The sequence below is a fragment of the Pipra filicauda genome, unplaced genomic scaffold, assembly GCF_003945595.2.
Source record: "Pipra filicauda isolate LSUMZ 115617 unplaced genomic scaffold, ASM394559v2 scaffold10_size6260569_pilon, whole genome shotgun sequence".
NCBI lineage: Eukaryota > Metazoa > Chordata > Aves > Passeriformes > Pipridae > Pipra > Pipra filicauda.
In genome coordinates this window covers 6,027,754-6,045,993 of record NW_024103541.1, presented here as the reverse complement: position 1 = coordinate 6,045,993, position 18,240 = coordinate 6,027,754, and the positions used below count along the sequence as shown (strand labels likewise).

Here is an 18,240-nt window from a genome sequence, read left to right as displayed (position 1 = left end):
AAAGTTATAATAGAATATCGTGCTCTTAGAAACTGATACCAAAGGCATCTATATTTTATCTATATCTATCCTTTTGGAATGCAAAAATGAAACTCAGTTCCCTTTTCTTAGTTCAGAGTTGAAATCCATACATCCTTCTCTGAATTGGGCTTGATGTCAGTCTCTGCTTGAGGTGGATTACTTGTCTGTCTGTTCATAAGAGACGTCTGGAATGATTTTTTTGTCTGCTTTTCTGTGTGTTGTCTTACCGTGGAAACCACAGTGAGGTGGTAACCACAATTAGGTTTAGCTTCTTTGGGTTTTGTCTTTGCACTCTCAAGAAGAAAAGCAAAGAAGTACTCCAGTTTCCTTTCATCAGACTGAGGGTTTGGGGGTTCTTTCTTTTGTGCACTAAACTGGAAAAAAAAGTAGCTATGTGGTTTTTGAAATTTGAAATTTTGTGTGCTGCTTTCCTAGAGGGGAGATAAACTAGTCATTCCAATTTCAGTGCCTGTATATTTCTTTGTAGTTGTTTCCCTATATTTTATTTGTCTCTTGATTTTTGGGAAAAAAAAAAAAAAAAGGTTATGGTCCTGTCTTTTTCTGCTTTGGGGCCATACTAACATAGAGATTTGTTGTCTCCACCCATCCAGGACAGTGGGCACCATGGTGTGTTTTGTGTAATATTGCTTGGGTTATTTCTTGACCACCAACAGAACAAGGCAGTTCTGCCCAGTTAATGATAGGAAGAACAGTTCTTTACTTTCCTTCAGCTCTAACAAACAACCCCCTCCACGTAGCAAACTGGCCCCTTTTTTTCCTTCTTTCTGCAAACGAGGTTTTGTTCGAATCTGCTGGGTGGTAGTCAAGTCAGATTCCCCAAACGAGCCTTTCTTTCTTATAGAGTGAAGCTACCTCTGTCCCAGGACATTAGAACACCCATATAACACCTGTTACTCTGGGATTATTTTAATTCTACACATTGCATGTTCTCTTCTTGTTCCTGAGAACATTTTCACTCATTTTACTCAGCTTGTTTTTTAACTATTTTTATTTCTTCCATATTCTTCCATTTTATTTCTTCCAGTATGCAATCTTCTTTGCTTATGAATTTCCTTTCCTAATCCATGACTCAGAAGCAATGGGTTTCCCTTTCCTGGAGGAATAGCTAGGCTACTGCATCATACACCAGTCTGGTAAAACAGATCCAAAATGCAGAACGTTGTCTCTTTGACTCATTCATCCTCAGATCACTTTTGCTCACTTTTATGACAAACTTCTGAACAAATAGCTTGTTTTCTGGGAATTTCGAGGAATGGCTCTGTCCACATGCAAAGCAGTGCATTCCTGCCCTCATATGGCTCCCTGCTATGTAGGTCAGGGTTGGGTTCACTCGGTGTGTGCTCATTATCCAGTCACACATAAAAACTGTGATGTAGGCAGCAACCGTGTGTAACAGTAAAAGCCCGCACCTGAAAGACTCTTCAGAGAGTTGGCAAAGAATCTCTGGTCTGAAATGTTTACCAAGAATTTTAGCATTGAAAAACATGTCAAAAAAGCATTATGAGTATCATTAATATGTTATTGAAACCAGCTGTGTGCAAGTCCTGGAAAAAAGTATTGTGTAAATAGATGATGAATTTCATTGTAGATACTGTGTCCAGATTTGGCAAGGTACATCAATATTGCAATAGAAGCACTTTATTTGTATCTTTCCAAATGTATTCAGAGAGGTTTTTGATATATTTGTAAGGGTAATTCACAACTGGGAATAGAACATGAATGTTTCTTAAAAGCACTGATGTTTCCAGGTTTTTGGGAACATGATAACCATATTGTCAACATGTATTTTTAAATGAAGTATAGATGTGAGCTAACATGAGGAAAAAAATTGTTTTGATCTGAATTCCAAGTGTTATATATATATCTTCATATACATACACAAAACTTATTGAATGTAGAAATACTAACACTGTTTTGAAAGCCATCCTCTACAATCAGTTACCTTACAGAACATATTCTGCATCTCAGCTGTTCTCTGTGATACGATCAAAACTATATGATCACTCAGTGCAGTAGATAAGGAATTTTACTGCAGATTCACAACCATGTATTTCATAACAAATGGGGACAAATGAGGCAATCTCCAGTGGGACTTATCAACATATGTCCCTTATTCTCTGACAACATGCTAAGTTAATTTTAGTGTGTGAAGCTTGTTCAGGTTAATATCTGAATAGTCGTAAAAGATAACTCTGTGCAATAAATGCTTTTGATCTATTGGCCATTGTCTACATATTTGATTTTACAAATCTAATTATTGTTCTGGGATGTATGAAATTGAGTTCTTATTATAATACCAATATACCTGACTCTAGAATAAATATTCTTGCTAATGAACATTAAGTGTTGCATAGTGATAATGTTAGAATAATAATAATAATAAGGTGGAGCCTAGAGCATGCAGTGTTATTGCAATATTTTGTTAGTTCTTGCCATTATTCTTATTAAAGCAAAATATTCTAACCCTTTCCATAGAGCTAGCTGCCCTGTGGGATTTTAATTTGCTGGATTTACAGGTGAGTTTTGTGATTTCTTTAGGGTAAATGAATTTAGAAGCAGGATTTTAAATAAAATTCTCCTTTGTTATCATTTTACGTAATAACTGAGGGAAAATTTATAAAGAATGCTCACATAAATGTAGACGATTCATGTGATTTGAATTGCCATGAACCATATTTCTTGTTTTACAGTGTAGTTGGCTAAAAGACTCTAGTATGTAAGAGCTATGGTGTTTCCAAGAGACATTGCCCACCTAAAACGAAGGTCATGAAAGGCCAAGCCAATAACCCATGTATTAATGCTATTCTCATTCAAGACACAATACTTTATCCAAAAGAGAGAGTGCTCCCCAGAAATAATTGTGTGCAGTACTCTAACCCCAGGCATTAAAACAAACGCCCCACAGACTTTCCTTCCTAAGTTTGTCCTTTTGATTTGGATATCAAAACTAGAGACTCTTTCCTGTTTGATCACAATACTGGTTATCTAGGTGGAGTCTTATCTGATTACAGATCACCCAAAGACTTTCAAAGGTTTTTTAACTCATTTTGACTTTGTGTCATTGTGCAGTGATCAAAATAGATGAGGCAGAGAATTTGTTCTAAGTTCACAATTTGTTATAATTCTGGAATTGTCAATATGTGCACTGAAGCTCAGGACAGACATGGTGCAGTCACACTGGAGACCTAAAAATCATATATAAGTAATACAGGCACACTTCAGGTGGCATTGTTGGCCAGATCAACCCAATATTTTATCTGCATGCTTTGCGATAGTCAAATATGGAACAGTTGTTGTGACTGTCACTTTTAATTTGCACAGCCGTTGGTGTCAACAGCTCTTTCATGACAAGAAAAACTGTAACTATTGGCAATATAATTTTATTTTAACACAAAATTATACAAGCTTAATGTTCAGGCCATTGATATGTAACATTTTGTAGATAGGGCATGGCCATGAATTGAAAAAAGAGCACTAGTTGAATTCCCTAGCTAAAATTCACACAGGATTTTTAATGCTAACTTGTATTGCGGAAAGTATTTCTGGAATGGAAGTGCCCACAGAAGACTGCATCAACCAGGCCTCCTAAGCTACTCAGGAGTACATTACTAGGCAAACATTAGCAGTTTTGCGTCTCATGAGAAGGAAAGAAGAGTAGCCATCTGCACTCTTGGGAGCTCCACCGGAAATCCTGGGCTGTCAAGGACACAAGCATTTGCTGCCGAACTGCTTTTCCATACAGAGAAATCCAGGGCTACCTCATTAACAACTAATTCCTTATGGCTTTTCATCTCATGTATTTCCACCACTACACAAAGATTCTGGTAAATATTTGTTCCCATATTGAGGTTGGATTCTTACCCCCAAAAGAGAATGATGCTGCTCCTCAGATACTGTTCAAAATTACAGTTTTGTTGCAAGGAACATATGTGCTAGGAGCTTTCCCTTTCTGGTTGTTTGTAATACAGTAGCACAGCAATGGAACTATGTTTAACACAACAAAGTCTCATAACTGAAATGTGCCATTTGTGTGCCTGTTTCTCAGAAAACAAGCTGTTCTTTCCTTCCCAGAATCATATTCTATAGTTATAGAATGATTTGGACTGTAAGGGACATTAAAGAACGCCTTGTTCCAACTCCCTACCCGTGGGCAGAGACACCTTTCACTAAACCAGGTTGCTCAAAGCCCCACCCAACCTGGTCTTGGCTACAGCGCAAAACAAGGTATTAGTAAAATTAAAGAGAAAGCAAAATAAGGATGTCCTGTGTTTACACAAAAGTTAGCTATATATTTCCACGGTCTTTGACTATACCCAATCACCCACAGTTTTTGACTGACTCTGTAATTCAGATGATCATCTTTCTTGCCATCAGGGGTTTACTTTGAGAATGCAATGCCAGTCCTTGAAGTTTGCAGAAGCAGAGATGAGGTCCCAGATGTAGATTGCCACATTATACAACTGCTTTAACCCATCACACATCGTTCTAACAAGAGGTGAAGATTGACTGCTTTGATGATACTATTTTATATTATACTGACTCTAATTCTAGATTTAAATTTGCCTCTACTATATAGTATTTCTCTTTTGCTGTATCTTTCTTCTAATTCTAACTTTTGGAGTGAATCCACAAAAGTCAACCCATGTACATTGCCTGAATCCTATCCATCTGCAACAGGCATAACAGAAATTGTAGAGCCAGTCTTTGGGAAGCAAGGTGATGATGTGGTTCACAGCCTGATCAACACTGGTCATCCTGATGTGTACAGGGACTTCCCATTTATGGACAGCATGTTGTCGGTAGCCCTAATCTTGCCCTTAATGGTGTTCTTCTGATTGCCTTTTTTCTAATTCAGAGGATATATTTGAGAGAAAAGGGTATGGCTCTCATATGCCTCTGCTTGGTAGTCCTCAGAGACTGGAGTAACCTCCTGGTATTTATAGCAAACTCCAGTTTTAAGATTACCTGCCTGCTGCTCGGAGAGATGCTGGTGTCTTTGCGCGTGAAGGCCAAGTGGTGGCTCCTTATCTGCATGTGTTCCTCCTGCAGGATAAATCAGGGCTGCCCACAGCAGGACTGTGCTGGCACACAGGCCCAGGGCAGCCCACACTGTGGCTGTATGAGGAGTCCATCCTGTGCTTCCCATGGGACCCAGCTCCACTTCCCGCCCTGCTTGGTTCCTCATCAGAGCATTGAGGCCCCCGGGGAGTTGTTGTCATTCTCCCATCTGGCCACTGCTCTCAGAGTTCCCAAGTCTGTAGTGTGCCTCCTGCCTCTTGCTGTCTGTAGCCTCTCCAGATCCCTGTGAGGATCCAGATGTGCTTTGCTGACACAACATTGCCCATCCTGGGCTGGTATTGAAGAAGTTGGGCAAGAGGGTCTAGTAAATAAATAACCATTTTTGTCTATCAAATCACTTGTGTTTTCTGAGAAAGGATAATGAATAAGAAATAATTGAGGCCATTTAGTGCCATCAGCTGTCTAATGACAGAAGTGTTTGGACACAAAATTGTGAAATCAGTTTGTATTCCTTGTTATTCCGAAGCGGGGTCTTACATGTGGCCTAGTGACCTGCTCTCTCTCTACTTCCACATCTCCCTAAAATATATTGTTCATTCTGCATTTTGACATTATTTCATTGGTATTCTCAAACAAGCAGAAAGCAATGCTACTTATTGAATTTTAAGAATTTTGAAAAAAATCTAAAACTTTACTTATTTTCTGAGGCCAAAAAGGGAGATTATTCTATATTCACAACCATCCCATCTTTGAAAATTATTTTAACGGAAGAACACACCTAGTAGTACACCAGTATATTTATTTTGGAATGAATAGGTGCTTCTGGTCAGGAAAACTTAATCTGAACTATAATAACATATTTGAAAAGTTGAAGTTTTGATCTGAAATGATTGTTCCTACATTTTATTTTTGTGTAAAGATGCATTCTGATCTTTTTTCAGAACTTTTTCTGCAAGATTGGGAGACAAGACAACTATTCCCTAGCATTTGCAAAAAAATTACCAGGTTATGTAATGTATACCAATTTTTTTCCTTAAGTCAGCTTCTGCAATTGTGCTTGTGGCGAGAACTAGTTAGTTCATACGTTGCTCTCATTCCAAAATACTAGGGAAAGAAAATTGGCTTATTTCTAGCAATTTAAATTCCAGAGTAATTCTGTTGCCTTAATTGCTGTTACATAAAATTTACTGCATTTGAATTTTAGAATAGCTTGGCTTATTTGTACTTCAGTCAAAGGTAGATATTTTAATACCATCACTTTAGTCAAATGTAGCTACTTTAATACTTAAAAACCACTTCATAAAAGTTTAAGTGCTAATACAGGTTTCCAGGAAGGAAAGATTATCACTTTAAGTATGGTACTATAATGAACCAATTTATAAGAGAATATCTGCATGAAATATCTGCATGCATATTTGTCTCATGTTACCATATCTACACATATGAAGAAGAAATAGCTTAGCTTCTAGAACAGTTTTTTTTTTTTTCTGCCTGATAACTTTATAATCAGTGTAACTGAAGCCTTCCATTTCGAGAAGGAATGTGCCTGAGACCTGGCTTGGCAGAGTCCCCTCCAGAATGGTCAGTCCTTGATTTCACTTCTGACAGGCAAAGTGCTGGAGGTGAGGGTGCTGTTGGTAATGTGAATATCCATTCACAGCATGGGGTCAACAGCAGTACTTGGTCAGTGACCAAGTCGCTTTGACACCCAGGCTGGTGACCTGGGGACAAGAAACCCTGATGTGTTGAGAACACTTAATCGTGAAGTTCACTGTGAAGGTTTTCTGCTTTAATGGTCCTTTTTGATCTGAACTTTCTCAAAAGAAATGCATGTTTCTGATGAGTGGTACAGCCAATAAAAACATCATTGGAAAATTTATTAATGTTACTGCAGAACTGTTCAAGAGGGATGATAGCTTGGACTAGTGAGGAGTGTTTTGAGTGAAGAATAATGTGTAGTACATCTAGATTGATACGCGAATGGAAGGAGGCACATATCAGAAACATAAAGTACTTTGTTCTCTTATCCATCACATGTATTTAATCTAGGGAAGGTTACTGCTCACTCTGCTCACTTTGTAAGTGAAATCCAGAGATGAAAAAGAAGAACTTAATATGTTTTTCCTGACAATGGTAATGTTAAATCATGAACAATTTGGGGTGTTTCTGTAAAATTTTGTGATTTGTTGCATTCCTTTGTTTTCCTTCAGTTTTGGTCAGCTTGTTCTGAACAAAAGCTCTTAGCTGAACAAAAATATATTATTACTACACTTGCTGATGTGTTATCTAAAGCAAAGCTATATTTTAATCTGTCCTTCCACTGGGAGAAAAGAAAGCAAGAGAAAAGAGCTGAATACATAGATAGAAGTAAGCAGGTAAACCAGAAGTCATATTTGTAGTCTTAGAGATCATTTAGATTGCATATAATTTTAGTTGCCTGTAATTTTTTTTTAATCTAACTTGTTTGTTCTGTTACAATTTGGGTTTTTTCCAGACTTAGGTCATTGTGTTTAATGGGATAAATGAAGAAAATAAAGAAAATTAGCAAATAAAGAAAGTTTTTTTTTAAAGTCGTGCATGGAAAAAATATATTCAGGTAATATCAGTGGCTACTCCTGTACTGAGCATCTTGCAGGACACACTTGGTTAATTCCTCAGTCTCACTTTACATTGCTCTGGCTTAACATACATGTCTTTTATATATCTCAGGTTTCGCTAAATGAAATAGGTTATAAAATATGTCAGAAGATACTGCGAATTTTCAAAGGGCATATTTAGAAAGGTAAAGGTGATGGTGGAGGAGAAAGGGGAGCAAGGTACCCCTGGAAAACAATTTTAACCTTGTTGGAATGTCAAGTCAGTAGTCATTGGAGCAATTGAGGTCTTTTTTTCAGCTTGTGCAGTCAGACTGAGCTACTTGTACATAGCTTGAGGCTATTTTTTTTAATGAAAGTACAAAGAAACGCTCATCTAGAGTTTTTATCTTCATCAACAGTCATTTAATAGGGCTCATTCTCAGTGAATAGTGGTGAACACTAGGAGGTCTGCAGTGGAAAGAACACTGAAAAGGCATCATCTAAGAATGCATCAAGACTATAGAATGGCCTTGCAAGGAAAAGCATTCACAATTTATAATTACATTGTTTTGGTTTAACCCTGGATGGCAACCAAGCCTCACACCCTCCTCCATCAGGGTGAGAAGAGAATCAAAAGGGTAGAAGTGAGAAAACTCATAGGTTGACATAAGAACATTTTAGTAACTGAATTATTATAACAACAACAGCAAAGAGTTGTAATGCAAAGGAAAATAACGAAGATAGAAACAAAATAAGTGATCCAAATTGCTGACTGCCAGCTGACCAATGCCCAGCCAGTCCCCGAGCAGTGGACCCAAGCCAACCTTCCCCCTAGGATATTGCTGAGCTTGATGCCATATGGTCTGGGACATCCCTTGGGTCAATTGGGGTCAGCTGTCCTGGCTGTGTCCCCCCCTTGTGCACCCCCAGCCCCCTCACTGGTGGGGTGAAGTTAAGAGGCAGAACAGATCTTGGCTCTGTGTAATGTCTGCTCAGCAGTAACAAAACATCTTGGAGTTATCAACACTGTTTCCAGCACAAATCCAAAACAGCCCCATACCAGCTACTGTGAAGATAAATAACTCTACCCCAACCAAAACCAGTGCATACATAAACAATTCTGTATATGGATTTGTAAACTGCAGTTTGGGTTTGGAGGTCAGAGTCTGCCTTTATTGCAGAAAGAATGTTAGACATGTAGAGTAGTATGCTCTTCAAATTCAGTAACTGAAAACTAAGATAACTATTCAGTAAATACCTTGTTTGGAAAGTCCTTTGGAAGCTTTAGAGACACCACAGAAAGTGCTGAATGTTTTGAGATGATGAGTCAGTTGCATAGCTTGGGTCCCATGAAGACTGGATTCCTGAATGCATATTACCACTGCCTCTATACCTGATCAGTTAATAACTACATTGTGAATATTTTTTTTCTCAAATGAGTGGTTATGAGCAATCATAAATGCTATTTAATTATATATCCTATGTATATTTTATTCCTGGGTGATTAATGACTGATTAAAATGTGTTTTTGGAAAATTGGAGGCATGACTCTCAGAAGAATTTGAATTTGTGAACGTTATAAAACCTTCATTTCTATTAAATTTCAGAAGCTGAAGAATTAAAAGGAATTTAGAAAAGAAAATCCCACTCAGGCATCACAATCTGACACCCAAAATTGAAACAGACATCTTTTGTATCTGAGGGATCCCTTACTGCACTGCATCTGAAAAACTTTACTTCTCTGGAGGACTTGTGTTTATCACATGAAAATGATCTTTAGCTTCTACAAGCAAAGATGTCATCTCTAATTATTACTTACCATTTTCCAGACAAGCAATTCATGTCATCCAACACTCATTGGGAAAATCAGCATTTCAGAGATCTTCTTTTTTTAATTCTTGTTTGCTTCAATCAAAATTTTGTCACATGTCCTCGTGAAAGATTGGTGTTTATAATCAGTGCTGTAAAGCCCAGATCCAGTTATATCCAGTATTAGATTATGCTATGTTGTATTATTATAGCCACTTGTCCAGCGAACTTTGCAATATCTCTGTGATTCAGAAACCTCCCTGCATAACCTGTTCCAGTTACCATATGACCCCCTAATAGGAAGTAAAAACAAAAAAAGGGTCTTTCTAATGTCTAATTGCTATTTTTCATGTTCTAAGCTGTGTCCATTGTATCTGGACTTTTCATTATGCCACTTACAGGATATGTCTGGCTCCATCTTCTCTCTTGCCTGCAACAAGTACCTTCCTCATTTCATATCACGTATTTGTTGTTACTACCACAGAAAGAGCCTCAATTCCAATTAGTGCCTAATTGTAGTTTTCACTGTAAAAAATGAAAATCTAGAATAATTTTTTCTAGCAACTTCTTTTTTTTCTTTTTGTCACCTGACTTTTACTCTTCTTGGTTTGAAATTTCACAGTTCCAAATTGAAATATTGTTTGTTCGTCGGAAAGCTTATATTTCTTAGAGGAAAGGCATCACAATGACTAACTCTGTGTCCAGGGGATCAGCAGACTTTTGCCTTTCTTGAAATGAAGGAGAAGGTAATTTCTGAAATAGGCAGTTAGTTCTCTTATCTTTTGAAAGCTTCCAGATGATATTTTATATCACTATTGTTACTCCTTATTTATAAACAGTGAAAACATTTTCTTTTTCAGTATTCTGCAAGGTAGGTGGAAGAGAGAAGATTGGTTTTACATTCTAGAAATTCCCGTAAATTATCACTTGTAATTTCAGGTGGATTACTTGCTCTCATAATTTATTGTTCTTACTTTATTTATTAGTGGAAATGGGGAGCATTATACTGCTATTTCCTAGTTCAGCTAACTGAAAACCAGCTTTCTGATAAGTCTCAGTCAGGCCACTGCATTGTACACCTTCATAGATCAATGTCTTTAGTGATTTATATCTTCTCATTGATTCTAGAAAGCTTGCCATTTCCAGGCTGCAGGGACTGTTTCCATCTCTTGTTTTCTATTGGCTATAGGGCCCATAGTGTTCCATCAAAGGGTTCATCATCAGTGCACTGTTTGTTTGATTTATAGAGCAAACTGAATACTTGAAAATAATGGTCAGGGCAGGATGTCATTTAAGATTTGCAAAATACTGTTGGTTTCAGAAAAGCAATGACAGTTTAAAGCAGCTTGAGAAGCTTACACAATGTGGGACTCAGTGGGAAGTTTCTCATTAATTTCTGTGGGAATGGATCTGCAGTGAGCAGCATAATCCTAGTTTCAGTAAGATTTGAATTTTTAGTATTATTATTGTCTCTTTGTTGACATAGAGCACTAGAGATGTAGATGAGCCTTTACTGTAGAATTTTCATCAGGCTGCTGTGTTTGCATCTTCTCATGGTACAGGCATGTGTCTTAAATTCATTTGTCTGGGGAGACCCAGAGCTGGGTTATTGCCTTTTTTTTTTTTTTTTTTTTAGCTGTCCAGCTTACTTCCAGAGCACCATTTCCATCTGTTACCTTTTCACAGAAATTAAACTGCACTCATCAACAGGATAGCACTTACTCTGCCTTTGCTGGACTCGGGACCTGGAGAGGATTTTGTTATCCAGATTGAAAACCCAGCCTGCCTGTGATTGTGCAATACATGAGGTATACAGCAGGGGTGTCTTTACTTGAGGTAACACAAGAACTATAGGACTCCAGGGAAAAAGAGGAATAAGCTGCTTTACACCATTGTTTCCTGCCTTTAGCCTGCTCGCTTTAGAACTCTCTGTAGGATTTGACCATCATCATGCAGGAGATAATTTCCTCATGCAGATCTCTCTGCCCCTTCCTTCCTTCCTCCCCCAGCAGTCAGCTGCCTTTGATATTAACAGATTTTGCACTCTCCAGAGGTTTCTGTCGTTCCAAAAGCTTTTCTCATCCTCCCTCTTACTTGACTTGACTTTTGGCACAAAGGGTGCCTGTTTTCTTTGCTTCCTTGAGTGTGGATTTTTCACTTTATCCTTACTGGATATCACCCAGGTGGAACTGGTGAAAGTGTCAGGGCAGTGCCCTCAGCACATGACATGTCTAAGCACAGTTTCTAAGGTTAGTAGTGTTTTCTTCTGTTCTGCAGCTTTTCCAGGTAGGGTAGGTGACATATCAGGGACCTTTTTAGTCCGTGCCTGAAACTCAGTAATAAACTAGTTTTGGAACTATGTGAGCTGCACTTCAACACTCAGCAGGGCTAACAGTACTAAGTGTCTTGAGGTATTCTAGTGCACATCATAGTAAAACAGGGTGTGTGTTCTTGATTATGCCGCTCCTGTGCAAAGTTCATCAGATTTTGTAATTAGAAGATGAATAGGTTACTTCTTTATGTGGCTGGGATTTACGCTGTGAGAAGTTATATTACTCCCCTTTCTGTGATAAGATGTCATAAACTGTGCTTTCTTCTATCTGTCCTTTGAAATTGCTGCCCTGACTTTGTGCAAGAAAGGTGTCCCTGTGCATATGTTTATGTTTTCTTCTATTGTTAGCCACATCTGATTCATATCACATTCTCTCCTAAAAATAATTGTTTGTGTATGAATTGTCATTTTTTGTCATTTTTTCCCTTGAATTCATTGAAGTGTTTTATCTCCATGCAGTCCTTGGGGCAACTTGAAGTAAAAACGGTTTAATGGTTCTTTTACAGATACTTGCTTGTTGCATCAGTGAGTAGCAAACAGGAAAAAAAATCCCAATTATTATATTTATGGCTCCTTTGTGATCAGGATAGCACTAATGTTGGAAATCTGCTGGAATGGCTCTTTGACATTTATGTTTTGGGGGTTAAGAATGAGATCTGTGCCTCATGGTTTGTGTAAGGGTATTCAGTAATTAAGCCCATAGCTTATAAAATTAATTCTTAATTAAAGTTTTAACACAGTAATAATCAATTTCTAAGCTAGTTAATATTTTAAAAAGACATTGTTATAAATGTGATCTGCAGTGCTGATTTTTAATTCAGTTACACTTATGGGTTTTATTTAAGATAATGCCTTGCTATTAACTCTCAAAGAGTTGTATTTGCGCAGTTACTCAGGCTGGATCAGTTCTTCATGAAAATGCATACTTTTATGCTTAGACAGAGTTCATGTTGTGCAGTAGTTATGGAAAATGAATCCCACTTATTGACTAACCTGAAGATCATGAAAGTATGAGCCTTTGTATGTAAGAATTATCAGAAAGAAAACTAAATGCTCATTGAAAAACTTCTCTAGGTTTATGTTGACACCCAGTATTTAAATGCTGACTTACCTGACATTTTCCATTTTTAATCTGCTCATTAGTTGTCACACTGGATCTGCTCCTATAGTTAGAGAAGGTGGTTTACAAGGTAGAGCCTGTCCCGTTGGTGTTGTGCTCCAGTGATAGTCCACTCTCTACATCTGTGTAGTTCTCTGTTCCCCTTATGCCTTGTCATTTTGGGCAATGTCAAGCAGGCATTGCCTGCGTGAAGTCTTGATGTTTTGCTTGCTCTGTCTCACTCTCTCTCTCAACAGAGAACTCAGACACATAATTAATGGAGTTAGCAGGATTCACTGTTCAATCCTATCCTTTTTATAGACCTCTTGTAAAACACAGTTCACTCAGCAGCAGCAGCAGCTAATAACAACCGAGTCTGACTGGCTTGTAACAGACTGGGGCACTTCTGGAGTTTTTACTGTCTGTTTAGTTCTCTCCAGTCATATGTTAGTGTGGATCTTAAATCAGTATTCATGTAGTAGCTGGATTCTCAGCCCATTATTTAGTAATTCAAATATTAGCTCTAGATGAAGAAAGGTGAAATACATTAGGCATGAACATATGTTAGCTTTTCCTCAATAAACTGTTTCATGTCTCAGTGGCAAAATGCTTCCACTGAAAGCTGGTATGTTCAATTTTCATTGCAATTTTTAAAGAAGAAAATGGAAGTTATTTTATTAAAAGGATGATGAGTTCTGCTTTTCAAAAATCAAAGTAGATGTAGAAGTTAAGTTGTGAATACACTTGCAGAATTGGCATAGCAACATGTTTCACAGACCCTTCATGACTCCACTTATTCAGTACTTTAATCATGTCACTAGCAACTTGCTCTTTTTTCATTCATATAAAGGGGAGAATTGAAGATATTTGCAAAGTTAAATTCGTTTGCACATGTGAGTAATGACATTTTAAAAAAATCATTTCAGGAAAAGCTGTCAGAAGACAGTAGGAGATGTAAAGAAGGCATGGAAAAAATTCACACACTGGTAGATGAAGATTCGAGAAGTGAAAGCAGCAGCACTGAGGAGGAAAAAGAAAAGACAAAATTGCTATTGGAGCGTTTGAAAGCTTTGGAGGTAAGAAACACAACAGTTTCACACATAGAAGACCACCCTTCCCCCTTCCTCATTCATTTATTGGCACTGAATCACCCTGTAGTATTAATCTAATCTTTCACAGTTCACCTGATTTCATGTTATGGGGTATTTTTTTTACGATTCATTTACCAGGGATGAACAAGAAGCTTAGAACCACTAAAAGGATCCCTCTGTAATGTTGAGCACCAGATATCTTTAAAAAGAACTTAATACATTATTTTAATTCCATCAAGACCATTTAATAAGAAAAATTGGTTTTGCTCGATTTTTTTTTCAATTAATAATATTGCAAGACAATATAGGTGGTTTAACAACTGTCATAAAACCAGTGTTACCTCTTTGTAGTTTAATGCTCAACTTTTAATTGCTGAACTGCTTGCTTGGGAGAGCTCAGGCCTTTTTACTGCTGGATTGCAGAAAATCTATTTCCTTGTAGACCACATGGAGAACTGCACACTCTACGTTTTGAATTGTTTCTGGAAAATTAGGATCTGCAATAATGCACCTTGTGGTAGTTTCTAACTAAAGTTTTAAAGTTTCCTTAGGCAGCCATGTACAAGGTACAGGTAAAACTGTAACCACTGTATATGTGAGCTTATTTTGTGCTCCTTGATAGAAGCACAGGTTTCAATGTCTGTGACTGTGCATATTTTAATTTAATTTTTAAATACTAAAAAGTCATATTTTTAACTTACCAAGTGTCTCCTCCCTTCTTTTCTGTTCAAGTATCTATGTAACATTATAGGTATGGATAAATGAATGCCTGAGAATGATCTTAGTGACATTTTGCCTATGTAGGGTATTGGTAAAGAAAGAATCATCACTGGGCCTATACATTTGTGGTTAAGTGTGAAGGCTCTTTCACATGATAATTTTTGGGTTGAGTTGTACTCTGATCAAATTTCATTTTGAACAAAAATTCTCTTGTTTTTTTTTCTTGAGGACTGACTTAGTTAAAAGTAAAACATGAACTGTTATAATCATGTTTGGATCTAAATACAGAATCTGAAATCTGAAAGGTATAGGCAGTCTCTGCAATTTTGCCTTAAAGTCTTAGACTGTTTGTAAAATAAAACTATGTAATGTTAAATAATTTTGCCCGGGGGAAAAACCACTTGCTACTAATTTTTTTAGGCCATAAAACTGACAAATGTACAGTTTACTATAGTCCTGCTTTATCTGTTGATGGAGAATGGTTATGTGTTCCTTGTGGTCTTTTATTTCCAAAAGTGTTCTTCGCTTTGCCTCACTCCTAATCAGTCTGCATGACATTTGCAGTTCTTTATGTCATCAGTTGGTAGGAAGGTGTTCAATAGTGTCACAACCTTTATCAGTTCTGGCAAATTGCCCAGATACATAAGGTAGCCCTAAGGACAGGCAGGATCTAGTTCAGGAAGGGCAATGAAGAAGTCTCCTCGCTGGTGTCAGTATTGTGCAGTGGCTTGTTCAAAACCACATATTAGCAAATGTCAATACTCCAAGAATTAATCTGCATAAGTAGTCTAAGGAGCTGTCAAAGTAGAAAGAGGAACTGCAGGGCCAACATTAATTGTGATCCAATATAATCAAAACAAATTGTTGTTAATTGTCTGTTGTTTAATGTTATGTATTTTTGCACTTTATTTGTCTCTTGAAGAATATAAATTGTAATGTCAAAGACTGTATGGTTTATTAATTGACATATTTTTAAAGTTGTATGCAATTATCAGTTTTAATTCTTTGCTATTTTCAGAGTAATTATTCTAAATATATTGTTAGTCTATAGAGAAAGAAACAAAAAATTAGTTTGTTAGTTCTTGTGCTGTGGGTGTCAGGATCTTTAATCTTACTTTACATGATTAGATGTTATTGTATCATACACAATTAATAAAATCAGAAAAGCTAATAAGCTGCTTACTAAAGTTGGTCCTCCATCTGTGCCCTCTAGAATCTGAAAAGTGCCTAAAAACAGAAGGTGTTAAAAGTAATAGTCAGAATGTGGGACCTAATCCATTAATATAATTTCATTAGTATCAGCACTATTGAGAAAGCTTTTGACATCTCTTCCTATTAGTTTGGTTTTTTTACTCAAGTGTAACTCATGAAAAGCTGTAGCCTTGTCTGTTAGAGCATTGTAGGATTATTCTTCAGGAATTTCTGGCACTTTGATGAAAACTGTAGTCATCCTGTTGTGTTGGATATGGACCAGGAAATTATCAAATCTAAGAATTAAAAAAGAGATGAGGCTTCATTTTCACAGGAAACTTTCTTTAAATGGCTTCCATATCATGGGAGTATTGTTTAATATTTCTTCTTTTTTTTCTTATATTTGGGTGCTGTCAAATGTATTGCCAAATAAATTTCAGTACCCTTTACATTTTATTAACTTCTGTTTAACCTAGAAATTTTCTCACTGAATAATACAAATCAGTATAATAAAGTATCTTTGTAGTCAGCCCAAGTAAAAGCTATCATATACTTTGATAAGAGATATCTATACATATTTTCCCATTGCTCCTTTTACCTATAATTTTTTTTAAATCCTTTATCATTTACAGCAAATTCTATTTCCACTCTGCTGACTGATAAATACCATACGTTTCTAATCAAATGAAACAGATGACAAATAGCAAATGGTTCATACCATCTTGTATCCCATTTTATGTAGTTGAAATTAATCATGATTTCCTGGATATCAAAACTCCTTTGTGCCTTCAGCATTTTTACTTGGCTGCTCTTGAAATGCCATTTAATTTACTTCAGCAGTTATGATCAAATGCCTTCTAACTCTTCAAAAGAAAAAAACATTCTCTGATAACTTCTCTGTGCATTTGGAGTGCTGCAAAAAATGAAATATTAATGAAGTATGGTGCATAACTTGAACTCTGTGGTGGAATTTCATTTAGTTAATCTGCTTTCATCACCAGAGGAATTGCAATTTTTTTAAAAATTGTAACCAGAAATGTACAAAAATATAACATATTCTGGACATGCATCAACCCCCAACCAGCAATTTCAGGTATGTGCAGGTATATACACAGTTACAGTAAAACAATAATGTTATATTTGCAAAGTCATATACATACAAGTTGGAAATTTTTCATAAAACCTTAATTTGCTCTCCTGAGTATCTTAGGTGTTATACAGACTCTCACTGCAAGATTGTCTACTACTGTTTCTTGTTTCTAGCAAGAACAGTTTACACATTTAGAGTCCACAGAGGAAAGCTTTAAGAATATTCTGTATTAGAAAAACAGTGCCTGTAAAGGCCTTAAGACTGTCCCAGAGCTTTGTTATCCAGTATGGAGCCATGGGTTCTCTGCCCCAATTTAGCCTCAAAATGACTGAAATACAGGCTACCTGAGCACCTGCATAATTGCAAGTGATTTAAACTGATACACAGCATTAATGTCAGTCTTAGTCTAAACATGTCTGTAAAAGCCATAGTTACTTAGATTTTAAAAATCTAATCAGTGATAAATACTGTGTCAGCTTTGAAGGCTTGTTTAAGTCTGTCATTTGCAGACATTTATGCAGTGAGGATAATTCGGTATGAATTAGCTGTGTCTGACTCTATGAAATGTTCCATCTCTTTTGGACTTTCTTCTTTGTAACTGAAGTAGTGCAACTTTCTTAGAAATCTTTTGGTTGATTATGAAGAAGGTAAGCTGACAGGGATTGCTCCAAACTAAAGGACTAAGGAGTACTTAATGCAGGTTGTATTGGTGAATGCTTTGCTTTGACAGTAAAAAAGGGATTCTGTAAGATGTACAAGTTTTTCTCATGGTGTTGTGTCCTCTCACACGCTTCATGTCCTCTCACACACTTCATGTCCTCTCAATTCCTCAAGAGAAAAGGGGAGTGTAAGCAGATATTGGATGAAGACTCAGGAAGACTGGGTTCAGTTCCCATCTCAACTGCAGATGTCCTGCATCCTCAGCAGGCTAATCTATTTGTGCCTGTTGGGGATGCAGTTCCCAGTGCCCATAGACAGATTTACCCACCATAGTCTGTGACAGTGCATAACCAACCCCTTGCTAAAACTGCAGTATTTACATTCAAATTAAAATAAACATTGTCAGCAAAGAAGTGGTTCCCCTGTTTTGCCAAGTGTCCCCTTCCCTTTCTGCAATGGGCATGAGTTCTATTGGCCTCAGAAAATACTGAGTAAGGACTGCTCACAACCCTGCATTTTTCACCAAACAGCAGCCGCTGGGGTAGCATTAAATTGTAACCTCGAAGTTATCAAATGAAAAGCCTAATTCATGTGTGAAAATCTCATTGCTT

The 18,240-nt window shown here is 37.0% G+C and overlaps 1 protein-coding gene across 4 annotated transcripts in view; it reads left to right on the top strand.

The window, feature by feature from the left end:
- NCKAP5 (NCK associated protein 5) overlaps window positions 1-18,240 on the top strand; it is a 350,456-nt gene that overhangs the window by 214,285 nt on the left and 117,931 nt on the right. For all 4 annotated transcript variants that reach the window (XM_039382174.1, XM_039382176.1, XM_027723607.2 and 1 more), the window contains exon 6: window positions 13,804-13,953. In XM_039382174.1, coding sequence (XP_039238108.1) covers window positions 13,804-13,953 — 150 coding nt within the window. The remainder of the gene's footprint in view (window positions 1-13,803; window positions 13,954-18,240) is intronic.